The sequence below is a fragment of the Anoplopoma fimbria genome, chromosome 11, assembly GCF_027596085.1.
Source record: "Anoplopoma fimbria isolate UVic2021 breed Golden Eagle Sablefish chromosome 11, Afim_UVic_2022, whole genome shotgun sequence".
NCBI classification, from domain to species: domain Eukaryota; kingdom Metazoa; phylum Chordata; class Actinopteri; order Perciformes; family Anoplopomatidae; genus Anoplopoma; species Anoplopoma fimbria.
Genome location: NC_072459.1, coordinates 2,628,303 through 2,644,000, shown reverse-complemented (window position 1 = coordinate 2,644,000; position 15,698 = coordinate 2,628,303). Strand labels below are relative to the sequence as shown.

At 38.4% G+C, this 15,698-nt stretch overlaps 2 protein-coding genes across 2 annotated transcripts in view; one reads left to right on the top strand and one right to left on the bottom strand.

Annotated features, from left to right (window-relative positions):
• nudt9 (nudix (nucleoside diphosphate linked moiety X)-type motif 9) overlaps positions 1-3,425 on the bottom strand; it is a 5,688-nt gene extending 2,263 nt beyond the window's left edge. The window contains exons 1-7 of the mRNA XM_054607679.1: positions 3,246-3,425; positions 1,664-1,951; positions 1,418-1,507; positions 839-925; positions 454-565; positions 165-311; positions 1-84 (exon numbers count right to left, since the gene is read on the bottom strand). The exon at positions 1-84 is cut by the window's left edge and continues 1 nt beyond it. Of these exons, the coding sequence (XP_054463654.1) occupies positions 1-84; positions 165-311; positions 454-565; positions 839-925; positions 1,418-1,507; positions 1,664-1,951; positions 3,246-3,355 (918 nt within the window). The 5' untranslated portion in view covers positions 3,356-3,425. The remainder of the gene's footprint in view (positions 85-164; positions 312-453; positions 566-838; positions 926-1,417; positions 1,508-1,663; positions 1,952-3,245) is intronic.
• Positions 3,426-4,977: 1,552 nt separating this feature from the next.
• mapk3 (mitogen-activated protein kinase 3) lies at positions 4,978-15,218 on the top strand. The gene is made up of 9 exons (XM_054606842.1): positions 4,978-5,528; positions 7,375-7,557; positions 8,786-8,975; positions 10,805-10,921; positions 11,024-11,138; positions 11,436-11,564; positions 12,378-12,487; positions 13,397-13,525; positions 14,424-15,218. The coding sequence occupies exons 1-8, from the start codon at positions 5,305-5,307 to the stop codon at positions 13,514-13,516; spliced, it is 1,188 nt and encodes a 395-aa protein (XP_054462817.1). The 5' UTR covers positions 4,978-5,304; the 3' UTR covers positions 13,517-13,525; positions 14,424-15,218.
• The last annotated feature ends 480 nt before the right edge of the window (positions 15,219-15,698 follow it).

Below are 15,698 nucleotides of genomic sequence, written 5' to 3'. Positions count from 1 at the left end.
TGATTCGTCGTGGAAGTTGACAGCGACTGTCTCCATCCAAGCATTGTCAGTGTTTCTGGGATCGTCCACATAGCCTTTATAGACCTGAAGAAGACAAAAAGAAAAACACTAACTTGTAGACTAAATTGTGGCAGATAGTAAATGAGTGGGTGTCAATAGCTGACCTGAAACCCTGGCGTTTTGAAGAGATTGATGATGCGCTCACTGATTTTTGCCTTCTCTGATGGCAGGGCTGCCAACGAATTCAACGCTTCTTCCGAGAACTCCCGCTGCAGCGTGACAGAGACCTGCTCCCCTGCATCCACCATCCCCTACAGAACAATCACACCCGCACAAATAAACAAAGCAAGTCACGGGAGCCTGACAGCTTACAAACCCAAAACCACTCAAACCCTCACACGTCTTGTCTGTGAGTTCATTTTTGTTAGAAAGAGAAATGTAGAAGCCACCAACCCCGGGAATGGCCCACTCCCCACAGTCTTTCCTCATGATGGACACGAACTGAAGGATCGGCCGCTTGGAGACGGAGTGAGATATCTTTGCTTTGTTGGCATTGACTTTCCATCTGAGAGAAAGTGACAAAACATACATCTGTCCATCAGGCATTTATGAAAAGAAAACTGCAAAGTTCCTATTTCTTTGTTATTTAAGCATTTTTTTAACAAGACAGGAAACTGTTCTGTTACGCTGAAACCTTTGTTTAGAAGAACTTTAAATTGCATGGTGGTAATGAGCTTTTCCTAATTTCAATTCTTCTTTATGTAGCTTACTTGAGTATTGAACTTTGGTTAGCAAGTACCGGGATAACACAGATGAGTAAATTAAAGAAAAAGGTTACCTGGTGACAATGGGATCTGCTGCGTGATTGGGTCCCCATCGTCCCAGCAAACCTCTACCAGTCACCCCTGTGCGTCCACGAGGATTTCTACACGAGTAAAAAAGCACATTTGCAAATGCATTTATAGGTAGAAAAGAAGAAGTCATTTTTTTAAAATAGTAAAGAGCAGATAGAGCATCATAGACCTTCCAGTTAACAACGTCAGCTCTCATTCTGACATGATTGTTAAACAGGCAATTTTTCAACCTTATTGTTGGCATCACTGTCGCAAAGAACACCGGATTGTTTCCTAGCAACGGCCAACAGCCCAGGATACACTGCATTTTGTTTTCCTCAGATACTTTGGTTGTTCACGGCCATTACATTGATACTTTTTGGTGTCTGGGCTACAGCGGAAAACAAGAGTTATCCTCTTACAGGTATGGTTGCGCAATGGTTGACACATTTCCTTTGTTGCTTAAATCAAGCATTCATTTTTCAGAGTGATCACTCGGTGGTAGACAGAAATGCATAGTGAAAGCGAGGGTTTCCAAACAGACTGAGTGTTAGAACCATTTCTCTTGGTATGCGATAACTTACATTGGCTTTCCCTTTTCCACTTTGTAGCTGCCTTCAAAGCTCGTCCTGTCCACAGCTCCATCCACAGAGTTAAACTTTGGAGTGAAAGAGCTGCGAAATAAGGAAAAGTCATCGGCGTGAATAATCTCCAGCTGATCTTTGAAAACTAAGAGCATGTGCAAAAGTCTGAATGTCTCACAGCAGAGCAGCCAAGACACATCTACAATCCATTAAACATACACTACAGTCCTAAGATGTATCTCTCACCCAACATCAGGATCCGCCCATACTGGTTTCTTCTCTACTGAAGGGCCGGTGTAGCTGACAGGAAGATACTGCGGCCAGTTCACACTCCAGCCAACCTTGTCGTTAGGCACAGAGAAGCGCTTGATTTCAGACCCTGGATACTTGGGGCATCTGGACTTGACATGAGGAGTGGCTGAGGATGGCATTGTCCAGACACTGCTTGTGTAGAGGTTAAAGGAACTTGAAGTGATGGGTCTGATGGTTTGACTGGTCTTGAAAAGTTGAGAGGATGAGTGGCAGATGGCCGGCCTGCAAGGGAAGAAATATGACATCATAGAAATCCAGAATATGACATCACAGAGCCGTCCCTGCAGCAGCGTAGTCATTACATTTACATTACATTACAGTCATTTAGCAGACGCTTTTATCCAAAGAGACTTACAGGAAGTGTATTCAACATAGGTATTCAAGAGAACTACTAGTCACCAGAAGTCATAAGTGCATCTCCTTTCTTAAACAAGCATCTTAAAGCATAAACCAGAGCAAAAGTATAGTGCAGAGGCAAATTACTACGAAAACAATAATAGTTCCGGTCATACATCATTCCACATGCACTCCACGCCCGCCTGGCTCTGCAGCACTTAACATAATATATACACATTCTCAAGTGTTGAGAGCATACATCTTCTGGCATTAATAACATTTAAATTATTAATCATGACATACTGCATTAACACACATGTTGCCTAAAGTCATGATGCTTTGGTTTCGCTATTATTTGGTAAAATTAGTTTGACATACAGTAGCAGTCAAAAGTTTATACACACCTTCTCATTCAACTACTTTGAAGAATCTAAAATATAAAACATATTCTGGTTTGTTGAGCATTTGTTTGTTTACCACATAATTCCATATGTGTTCCTTCATAGTTTGGATGTCTTCAATATTAATCTACAATGTAGAAAAAATAAAAATAAAGAAAAACCATTGAATGAGAAGGTGTGTCCAAACTTTTGACTGGTACTGTAATCTAATCTAATATTTGGCCAAAATGAGTGTTCCTTTGGACGAATTAAACATATTAATAATAAAAAAATACTGTATATACTTCATACTGTTGTTAAACTTACAGTAGCAGTCAAAAGTTTGGACACACCTTCTCATTCAACTATTTTGAAGAATCTAAAATATAAAACATATTCTGGTTTGTTGAGCATTTGTTTGTTTACCACATAATTCCATATGTGTCCTTCATAGTTTGGATGTCTTCAATATTAATCTACAATGTAGAAAAAAAAAGAAAAAGAAAAAAAGAAAAAACATTGAATGAGAAGGTGTCAAAACTTTTGACTGGTACTGTATCATTCATATCGATATGATATTAAATGGAAGTAAAGCTTGACTTATCAGTATATTATATAAAAACAGTTAATGCTTAATACTGATTAATCATATCGCCTGGTAGTGACAGAAACAGCTACTAAAGCTCATAACTATGTCTACTTTTTATTACAGAGATTATCTTGGAACCGACACTGTCCTGTGATATATTAAATATGCACAGCTTCTAGATTAATCTATTAATTAAGGTAAATGTTCATACCTCAGTTCGTGGATGCAGAAGGAACACGGAAGTCCGAAGAGAGTGAGCGCTAAACGAATCCGGACGATGTGTGTCATTCCTTGAGGGGAACAAATGAACCAATAGACCATAAATCAACCACAACAAGCATGCAGCCGAGCAACCAGGAAGTGCTCCGCCCGACGCGGTGACGTCAGCAATAGGGGGCGTGGCTGCGTCAGTCGCAGTCGTTTCCATGGTGATAAGATTATAAGAGAGTTTTGGCTCTAAACAGATAAATATATAAATGGAAAAAATATTTTATCTTATCTTATTTGATCTTATTTTATTTAATCTTATTTCATTTTATCTTATTTTATCTCATTTAATCTTATTTTATTTTATTTTATTTTATTTTATTTTTTTTATTTTATCTTATTTTATTTTATTTTATTTTATTTTATCTCATTTTATCTTATTTTATTTTATCTTATTTTATCTTATTTTATTTTATTTTATCTTATTTTATCTTATTTTATTTTATCTTATTTTATTTTATCTTATTTTATTTTATCTTATTTTATCTTATTTAATCTTATTTTATCTCATTTTATCTTATCTTTTTTTTTTTTTTTTTACATACACAACTAATTATAGACATTATAATAAAAATGATGACTTTCCTCTTTAAATGAGTGAAAATGTTTAAACAATCAGTTGACAGGAAATGCCAACGCTGTGACTCACTGTCATGACAAAGGCAAGAATAAACAATGTGGAGAAATAAAGGACATGTTTATATTACAAGATAAGATATGAGATAAGATAATCCTTTATTAGTCCCGCAGCGGGGACATTTACAGGTTTACAGCAGCATAGGGTATCGTGCAAACAAGATCTTATTTTATTTTATCTTATTTTATCTCATTTTATTTTATCTTATTTTATCTCATTTTATTTTATCTTATTTTATCTTATTTTATCTTATTTTATTTTATCTTATTTTATCTTATTTTATCTTATTTTATCTTACTTTATCTAATTTTTTTATCTTATTTTTTTTATTTTACCTTATTTTATCTTATTTTATCTAATTTTATCTTATTTTATTTTATCTTATTTTATCTTATTTTATTTTATTTTATCTTATTTTATCTCATTTTATTTTATCTTATTTTATCTCATTTTATCTTATTTTATCTTATTTCAACTTATTTTATCTCATTTTATTTTATCTTATTGTATCTTATTTTATCTTATTTAATCTTATTTTATTTTATTTTACCTTATTTTATCTTATTTTATTTTACCTTATTTTATCTTATTTTATCTTATTTTATTTTATTTTATTTTATCTCATTTTATCTTATTTTTTTTATCTTATTTTATCTCATTTTATTTTATCTTATTTTATCTCATTTTATCTTATTTTATCTTATTTTATCTGATTTGATTTTATCTAATTTTATTTTACCTTATTTTATCTTATTGTATCTTATTTTATCTTATTTTATTTAATCTTATTTTATCTTATTTTTTTTCTTATCTTATCTTATTTTATCTTATTTTATCTTATTTTATCTTATTTTATTTTATCTTATTTTATCTTATTTTATCTTATTTAATCTTATTTAATCTTATTTTATTTTATCTTATTTTATCTTATATCTTATTTAATCTTATTTTATTATATTTTATCTTATTTAATCTTATTTAATTTAATCTTATTTTATTATATTTATATTATTTTATTATGTATATTATTCTCTGTTTCTTGTCACAACAGGCAGCATGCAACATCTCAGGCCACGCCCCCTCGTCTCTGCTGCTGCGTGTTTATCTCGCAGATCGCGCTTGTTTCACTTCACCCGGGCAGCAGCGCGGGCGGTGCTTACGTCCGCATGACGCGTTTCCGCCCGGACGAGGCGCCCCTCACGCACGTATCTCACTCCCCTACTCCAGCACGCGCATTTACGCTCGCCTCTGACACCAAATCCGGGCTCGCGCACGGAATCCATTTCCCCTCCGGTAGCAGCGAGTGCCCGCATCGAGCCGCCCCGCTCCCCGTCACTCGTTCACACAGCCAGGCAGCAGGACAGTAATGGCGGATTCATGCAGCAGCGCAGCGCTCGGGCCCGCGGGCTCCAGCAGCGCGGCGGCTGCCGGGGCGGCGGGCTCCTCGGCGGCGGCCCCGCAGGACGGAGCTCCTCCAGCCGCCGCGGTGGCCAAGGTCCCCGCGGAGTCCGTGAAGGGCCAGATCTTCGACGTGGGCCCGCGGTACACCAGCCTGTCCTACATCGGGGAGGGCGCGTACGGGATGGTGTGGTGAGTCTCTGCGGCCACCGTAGCTGCTAGCTAGCTGTTAGCTGCTAGCGTTAGCTGCTAGCGAGCTAGGCTAATGTTGCACTGTTGCAGTCACGGTTAGCGTTATACAGCTAGCAGGCTAATGCTAACTGATAGCATTATATGCTAGCTGGCTAATGCTAACTAATGTAGTCAACAGTTAGCATTATACTGTTAGCAGCATAAATGTTGTAGTCAACAATTAGCATTATAATGCTAGCAGGCTAATGCTATCAGTTACAGTCAACAATTAGCATTATACTGCTAACTGGTGACTACATTAGTTAGCATTAGCCAGTCAACAATTAGCATTATACTGCTAGCAGGCTAATGCTAATTGTTGACTACAACAGTTAGCATTAGCCTGTTAACTGGCTAAATGCTATCAGTTACAGTCAACAATTAGCATTATACTGCTAGCAGCATAAATGTTGTGGTCAACAGTTAGCATTATACAGCTAGCAGGCTAATGCTATCAGTTGTGGTATCATAATGCTAACTGTTGACCACAACAGTTAGCATTAGCCTGCTAGCAGTATAAATGTTGTAGTCAACAGTTAGCATTATACTGCTAGCTGGGTAATGCTAACTGCTGTAGTCAAGAGTTAGCATTAGCCAGCTAGCATTATAAGTGTTGTGGTCAACAGTTAGCATTAGCCTGCTAGCTCTATAATGCTATCAGTTGTGGTCAACAGTTAGCATTAGCCTGCTAGCTCTATAATGCTATCAGTTGTGGTCAACAGTTAGCATTAGCCTGCTAGCTGTATAATGCTATCAGTTGTAGTCAACAGTTAGCATTATACAGCTAGCAGGCTAATGCTATCAGTTGTGGTCAACAGTTAGCATTAGCCTGCTAGCTGTGAGCTCTGTGTGGATGTTTGTGTTCGGACCCCGCTGAGCCCCAGAGAGCAGCTCGTGTTGTGGTTAGCATGTTAGCCTAGCCACAGGCGTGGCTACGAGCTTCAACAGGAAACCAGTGATCACGCAGCAGGTCGCTCTCTGAAGAGAAACCTTTCTGCAGACATGTCACACCTCTGAACCACATCTGCCTGAATCCTGCTGCAGAGGAGGAAGAGGAGGATCTGTCTGCTGTGTGGAGGCCTCCTCCTGTTATCGCCGACTCTGATCTACATCCTTGTGGTGACATGTTGAGCAACCCCTGTTGCTCTTGACATCAATGCCAAGTCATCGTGATCGGATGAGCTCCACACATCCATCTCCACACAGATCACCACTGTCACACATGGACAACACCCACTGGGAAAGAAAATAAACAACACACATTTTATAATCTTATCTGCACTTAATTGTCATCCACGTGTGCAGATGTTTTGTTCCAGATGTGTACACTCAGTGCTGTCTCTTCATGTCACAGAAGGAAATAGAGGCGTGTGAACTTGCCCGGTTCATGCAGAGTGTTGTGCAATATGAAACACGCCTTCAACAAGATGTGATGTAACCAGTGTTCCTGTTGAGGCCAACTAGCTTGGTTTATTTTGCTCTCACGCAAAGGGGACGGTGAATTCAAGGGTCCCAGAAACGAGCTGCTCTCAGCCTCCGTGTACTCCACACCTACACCACTCTGACACCGCACCTACACTCAGGAACGCACACCCACAGCAGCTCTCCACAAATCGCAGCAAAAACGACGTGTCACATGTGCATCTTGGCACTGGAGAAGGTCTGCTACGCCCTTTTTAGCCCGGAGTATTAGCCCCAGTTTCTGATAACGTCACTCTCTGTGAGTGAGTGTGTGTGTGTGTGTGGAGAACGAACAAAGTGTAATATGACACCGGTTTCTGCTTCTTTCCGCATCCACCCCATCCAGCTCTGCGATGGACAACGTTTCAAGCTCACGCGTGGCCATCAAGAAAATCAGCCCCTTTGAGCACCAGACGTATTGCCAGCGCACACTGAGGGAAATCAAGATCCTGCTGCGTTTCCACCATGAGAATATCATCGGCATCAACGACATTCTCCGGGCACGGCACCTTGACAACATGAGGGATGTGTATCCTTTAATGCTTTTACAGCTTTAATGCATTTGTGTGCCTTTTTTATTCTCCAAACTTGGATTAAATCAAACTCTTATAAAGGATTAAATTGATTAAAAAAAACATGTTCACTATTTAGATTTTGGCATTTAAAAGCAATATTTTCTTTTTTTCGTGCTGCACATACCATAAGTGGAGCACTCAAAAGGTATTCATTTACACATCTGGTCATATTGCATTCAAAAAAAAGTAAGGGGCTTTTGAAGAGTAGCTTTATTGCAACAGTTTACTGCAGGGAGAATGAAAATGGAGAATTTTTCTGTGGCTCCTCCAAACAAATAAACAAGGAGTTATTAATCCAGCTTTCAGTCAGTTTACTCTCGGCTTAGTGTTGAACTTCCAGATCGTGTTCAGTGTAAACATTAATAAGGAGAAAAACTAGGTAATTGTGTTTCTCATGTCCTTTATGGCTGGAAAAGCACATTTTTTGGGGTAAATATGAAATATAAATCATTATAAAATAGTTTTTAAATGCTAGGTGTTGCTTATAATTATTTAAAATTACAGTTTGTATATTTAGATTTGTTAAATAGCTTTGCCAACTTGAATGCAAATATTTAAAGTAAAAATAACATTTTCTACAATTAGAAGCATCAGAAGTACTGTGATATCTAGGCTAAAATGTTGAACTCAACTCCTCCAAACGTCTCAGCTTTACCCAGTCAACCTGTTTATGTAACATCTTCTAGTTTGATTCAACATGTCTGCTGTTGTCATTGAGCCTCATTATTCAGGTCTGAGTGACAGTAGTGATTTGCGGAGCAGTGGACTGAAGGCTCGGCCAAACGGCTGCTGCCGCCTCGACGGTTTCTCTGTGAAAAGCTGCTTTGTTCACTTAAAACAACTAAAAGGAAATTTGTGATGTTCTTTTTATTTTTGGGGGCGCTTATATAAACAAGAATAAGAGTCTAGAGCCACGTGAGCGGCTCTGTGAGGCTGTGTTAGCATTTTAGCGAAATGCTAATGTTTAGCAGGTATAATGTTTAGTGTGTTAGCATCCATTTGGCTTCAAACACAACGTACAGAGCTCTTGGTTTGTGAAGCATACATACTTCATAAATGTATGTTGCTTAATACATAATGACACCTTGGAACTTGCTTTCATAGCGTTCCTTAGTTTTCCCTGGTCTCAGTGGACTCTGTCGGCCATCTTTGTTGTCCTCCTTGACCCACGCGTCCCTCCAGCTACATCGTGCAGACGCTGATGGAGACGGACCTGTACAAGCTGCTGAAGACCCAGAGGCTGAGCAACGACCACGTCTGCTACTTCCTCTACCAGATCCTGAGAGGCCTCAAGTACATTCACTCTGCCAACGTGTTGCACCGTGACCTCAAGCCCTCCAACCTGCTCATCAACACCACCTGCGACCTCAAGGTCAGCAAACAAACAAACACACACACACACACCATCATTTCTGGTAACAAGAATGCTACTTCTATCCTTTTTGTCATTTCGTCCTGCAACAACAAAAAGACACATTTTGAGGTTTGATTTGTTATTTTAGGTTATGGTGGATAATACACACGAACCTAAATAAAAACTACATATTTATCCTTTGCAAAGCATATATAGTTGCATAGTGGTCGAAATCCTGCACTTATATGTTGTAAATGTAGCATAGGTGTGAAACATTCCCTCTGATACAAAGTCAGTACGTGAGAAGTTACTTAAAAATAGGATACTATTTTAATCTCACACATATTGGGCATTCAAATCGACTGCTTATTTTTATTTAACTAAAACTGTTATACACAAAAACCTTTATGTTTATTTAACCATTGGTACAAGATGTAAGTTACAGCGCTCCACAACATTGAAAAAGAATCTCAGGAATGTTGGATGTGGGCGATGGATTGACCCGAGCCCCTCCTTGATGATCAGGGAACGGTTGAAAAGATAAACACAGAATCAAATGTTTTATTTTGCAGCTACTTTATATCAAACAACTCAGATTTCACCATGAAACTTCACCAGTTGATTATTTACATTAAGGCAAATTTTTCCTATTATACATTTTCTGAAAGTGTTTTATATGCAAATCGGGCATTTTTTAACAAATGTGTGCTAATTTGCATAAATCAGCCATGTTCAAATTATTTGTTTCATTTTGTCGACATAATTGAGTCGAAGGTTTTTACAGAGGGGATTTTGGAATTCTCTTTTTATCAAATGTTGTATACATCAGGCTATGAATGTCAAAAACATGTTCCCCAGTTGATTATTTACATAAAGACAATTAGTTTTTGTATGTAAGTTTTCAGAAATGTTATGCTTGAATATGCAAATGAGGCCTTAACTAATGGTAACTTTTGGTGAATTTAGGAGAAATCTACAGACGAAAATAGCCAAAGTAGTAAATTAAACACCTAAATGTGTATTTTGAAGGTTTTCTTTACACTTATCTGAAAGAAGAGCTCAAAAACAATGTTTTTGTTCTTTGTGTTGTGCATGTTTATTCTTTTAGCAGCTTCTCAGGTCAGTGTGTTCCATCGGAGACTCATTTAAGTCTTACTTTTATTTCCAGAGTGTCTGGTTGTCTTTCAAAAACTGAAACAAGCTATAATACAGGCATTGATATGAGCCACGAGGTTTCTCTTTGCCGTGTTGAACAGCTTTAGTGAACACTTGTGAACCCTCAGCAGCCAAACCATCAATCCCTGGATTAGTTGATCATGTGGGAGGAGTGAAGAACAAAGACGGCACATGTTGCAGGTGCTTTCTGACACATTCCACTCCATGAAAACAAAACAAATCTAAATAAACCCTCATTACAGAAGCTATACGTTACTTTATCCGTCACTTTGTGCAACTAATAATGTGCCAACATTCATACTCTCATTTAATATATGTATGGTAATACTTAAAATTGATTTAGAATACTTTATCTACTCAGCTAATGAAGGTAAATAATTAAGACACTGATCAAATCGCTTCCTTCTGTGAATGTCCTGCAATTGGTATTTTGCATAGAAGAAAAACATAATTTACAATATCTCAAGATGTAGAAAGTAGAGCAGGAGGAATACATTTTAGAGACTCATAAACTGAGAACTGTTATCACTGTCGGTATGTATTCCTGAAACCTCTAGTTTAAGGAAAATATACAACCTTACCCATTCTCAGATTCTGAAGTCTTTAAATGTTGGTGCTTGACTTGTATTAATATCAAATTTCTGACCTTTGACCCTTTGTGTCATCCTCAGATCTGTGACTTCGGCCTGGCGCGGATAGCCGACCCTGAGCACGACCACACAGGTTTCTTGACCGAGTACGTGGCTACGCGTTGGTACAGGGCTCCAGAAATCATGCTCAACTCAAAGGTGTGTGTGTGTGTGTGTGTGTGTAACTGATTCTATGTTTAAATGTAAAGCTTCTCAGTTTCCTGACTGCTTGTGCTAAATGTGTGTGCGTTTGTGTCTCAGGGCTACTCCAAGTCCATTGACATCTGGTCAGTGGGCTGCATCCTGGCTGAGATGTTGTCCAACAGGCCCATCTTCCCCGGGAAACACTACTTGGACCAGCTCAACCACATACTGGGTCAGTTTTCACTCATTTCTACCCCATTTGTACAACATTTTAACACTATTTGAAGCCGAAAAACATCAGGTTTGCATCCTCTGATTTTCTTTGTTTGCCAAGTTGTGCTGTTTGATTTGGTTGTAATTCAAAGCATGTACATATAACCTTCCCGAATTCTTCACTCAAGTAACTCAACTTTTTTTTAAAGTGAACTTGCACAGTTTCAAGTAACCAGAGTAAAACATGGCTGAGCTGAAAATGGAGCGAGCACCAGCCATAATGTAAACTGTCCCTCACTCTCCTCTCTGTGTTCAGGCGTCCTTGGCTCTCCGTCTCAAGACGACCTGAACTGCATCATCAACATGAAGGCGAGGAACTACCTGCAGTCCCTGCCTCATAAACCCAGAATCCCCTGGGAAAAACTGTACAATGCAGACTCAAAAGGTGATTGCAGCACACGGTATTATTCATTTGTAAGCCTGGAATATAAGGGGGAGAAAAGGTGGAGGCAAAAGCAGCTCTGTATGGCCGATAGTTAGGCTGTAACAGGTTGAAGGACGGAGCTGGTTCTTCTGTAGATGTTGAGAACGGTGAGACGAAATTCCAGCAACAAAAGGTTTTTCTATCAGTGACCAATCAATGGGCCTTTTGTTCAAGTTATCTTCTCTGACTGACACTGAAAAGTCTCATTCTACCACCTATAAACGTGAAGAATAGTATTTATATAACACGCTTTTGATGTTAGATTATCTGTTTGTCAGATGATCTGTACAAATCTGCTGTATGGCTTTTTTTGTTTAATTTCACAATAAGCATGAAAGAGAGTAAAAATTAGAGCTTTAAACTATATCTATCTATGTATCTATATTCAAATTCTGATTAAATTCTTACAACATATTATGGAAATTTAGCTTTGTGGGACAATAAAATCACACCCCATCTACCTCTAACTTCAATTTGTATATTAAAATGTAGGATTTTCTTTTAAATATCCAGCGATACAAAGTCAAAGTTTACACTGAGAGGGTCGAGTCAGCACTTTCTTAAGAAGTGGCAAACTTTTGTCTCCTATTTTAATGTCTTTTCTGTTCTTTCTGCACAATATCATTGGTTTGTTGTGCAGGGGTTGGGTACGGAAATACTAAATATGAAACGTATGAACTTTAAACGCAGCAGTTTGTTTATTGTTAATAATTAGCAATCTATTTTAATGTAATATCACTGTACTGACTGAAGCTCTTGTTGAATCTGTCGCAGCTCTGGACCTGCTGGGTCGCATGTTGACCTTTAACCCCGTGAAGCGCATCAGCGTGGAGGAGGCCCTGGCTCATCCTTACCTGGAGCAGTACTACGACCCCTCCGATGAGGTACGCACTGATGGAACCCGCATGTTATGATGATTTATCAATTATTACACGGCTGCCGCAGGAAAATGAAATCAGTGAACGGCTGCAAAGAAATAACATAAAGCCCAGTAAACGAATGTGAATCATGCCCTTTTTTTAAAGGCTTTTTTTCAAAGTTACAAGAACAGTGACTTTTTATTCTGTCAATATTATAATGAAAGATTTTACTGTCCTTTTTTAAAGAGGAAAAACATACTTTAAAATGTATATCATATTCCATTTCTCCCAATAGATCCACCTAAATGCTACGCAACGTTCCTTTTAATTGTGGGAAGCCGAAATAATAATAGATTAATTGTTCAGCCGTAGCCGTCAGTCAGCCAAGTTTTGAGATTTTGCACAAATGTTGCAGGCAGAAGGGCTTTTTTTATTCAATAATGTTTGTCTTTGTTTTCAATCATGAGCCGAGATTTAATTGCGAGGCTTTCTGCGTTGTGCCGGGAAGCCTCTTAGCTCCGTTTGGAATTTAATTATTGTTAAGTTTGCTCCGGGGTTCAGATGGAGGGAGGTTAAAGAACGTAATCTCAGTTTCTACTGCTGCACTGTACAAACCACAACTGGTGGATTTCTATACCAGTTTGCCCAATTTGTGTCATTTACGTCTTTATTCTTGTTGTGTCCAAAAATCAAACATTCTACTTCACTGTTGCTGCATAAAGTCTCTCCAGCTTTCCCCACTTTATAGACAAAAGTCAGACAGCATGAGTTTAATCTGCTCCTTTTATACATTTAATAAGTGTGTGCATCATGCTGCAACAGTGCTCTTCTCAATTTCACCACCAAGACTTTATTTTTAGAGCTAGATTTTAGCGAAAGAGCTCTCCAGCTTTAGTGGAAGGTGTGTTTTAATGTGTGTGTGTTTGTGTGCAGCCCGTAGCAGAGGAGCCCTTCACTTTCACCATGGAGCTGGACGACCTTCCCAAAGAGAAGCTGAAGGAGCTGATCTACGAGGAAACCGCTCGTTTCCAGGAAACCTACCAGGGCTCCTGAGACACACTGGTACGTGGAAAAAAGGCTTCTTACTATGAAATCAAACACACACGGTTACATCACCATGAGGTTCTGCTGGTGTAGGTGGCAAAAAGAAGACGTATTTTATAAGATATTCCTCTGAGGTGCTTCACCTGATGATACAGATCACGCTAGTTTTCTTGGCTCTGAATAGACTTGTTGTGATTTGAGACCACTAGATGTCAGTGGAGCAAATGCCATTAATGCATTTATTTAAACACACCGAAAACTCAGCTGTTAACTCTAATTTAGTTAACTGACGATAGTAAATGTAGATATGTGGCTCTGAGTCAGGAGGAACATGGAACTACTAAGACGAATCCTCAACGACAGTGATTTCAGAGAACCGTCTTATGTCCTGCACGTTGGTCACAGACTCACTCGCCATCTTACAACTTTTTATTTGGAGGTTTTTAAACAAGGGGGAGTTTAATTTAGTAGCTTAAAGTTACTGTGAGGAACTTTACCTGGTTATGAAACTGTCTCAATTTAATATTGACCTACATAGTAAACAGGACCATCATAGAGAAGAAGGTTATTTCTTTATAGTTATTCTTAACGCAGGTGACTTCAAATATCAAGTGTTGATTGTAAAAATAAATGTGATTAGACCACCAAAATCAACACAAAATGAAATGTCCTTGCAGTAACTTTCACTATCTAATGTTCATGACAGTTAGATTATCAAAGATACTTTTTGGTACACGTTTCTTGGGCTGTAATATTCTGCAGGTCTTCATTGTGACTGTAGTGGACATTTGGGTCGCTCTCTTTAGCTTTGCTTCCTTAACTCTTAGACAATGGTGAGTGGTTGAATCAGACGTAATATTTATTTATTCATTTAAAGTGGGCCTGAGTGCATTTCTTTGTCTTTTCTTCTTTTTAGCCCTAAAGAGTGACAAAGCCACACAGAGGCTCGGAACAAGAAGACCCCGAACGACATGCTTAAACGAAAAAAAAAAAAAAAAGCGCATCTTCAAGACACCAACAAAAAAAGAGAAAACAAGAAATTAACATTTAACTGCTTATCTTTCCATTTCTACTGCAAGAGAGCTAAGTTTTAACTTTTTGGATTTCTGTGGTTGGGTGGGGGGGGGTTAGGGTCTGTCGTACATTTACTGTTTCAGTTTTGTCCATGTTGGACTCGCCCTCCTCTCGCCTCACGTTTTGTTTTCCCGCCTCATCCTGTCCCGTCTCCAGTCCCTCTCCTGATCAAACCTTTCTCTCTCTGCACATGTCGCTGATCGTTCAGTCTGAGCTCTCTCTCATATAAACTACTGTATTAACCAACACCATAACTCTCTTGTCTTGCTCCATGTGAAATTACAACCTGGAAAAATCGAGGGCTAAAAGAACGGGGATGATAATCGGGTGTGTGTATATACAAATATATAAAAAGCTTTTTTTTTTTTTTTTTTTTTTTTTTTTTTAAAGTGTGCTCGTCGCAGTTTTTGTTTGTACACCGTTGTTCGAGTGTTTTCAGATCAGTATCTATGTTTTGGGGTTTATATTTGCAAGTCATTTTTTTGATGATTTTGAGACGAAATATTCAATGTTTTTACTGGCATGTTGGCAGGTTTATAGATTATGTCGTCGCTCTTTTTTCTTTTTTTTTCAAAAAAAAAAACAACAAAAAAACTAAGATCATATGAATGCATGCATTCCTGAAATCAACCAAAGTGGCAGAGTGATGCAGGAAACTTGGCTGGGGAGCTACTAAGAAATATCTCTGTCGTTTTGAATCGTACCTTAAACACATTTCATGACCTTTAACCTGAACAAGGACAGACAAACAGGACTCCCCCTGAATTTGTGAGAAGTTGTTTATATCCAAAATTAAAAAGCGAAGGCCCAAATCTGATCAAATTATGTATTTTAAGCAGCCATACTTAAATGGGATCTATAGAAGTGCACTTTCCCAACGAGCGTTTTCTGATTTTTGTGTTTGATGTAAACGGTTGAATTAATGGAGTCTGTCACTGCAGCTTAGTGTTTCGCCAGTTGTGAATTTCTATGACTACGAAGAAAACTGTAAAATGTGTCATACGATGGACATTAGAGATGGAAAGATTCACATTTAAACAACTTGCATCTTTAAGACTGTTATATATCAGATAATTCAGTAAAGTTGTAACTATGATGTGGACGTTTAAATGAGCGT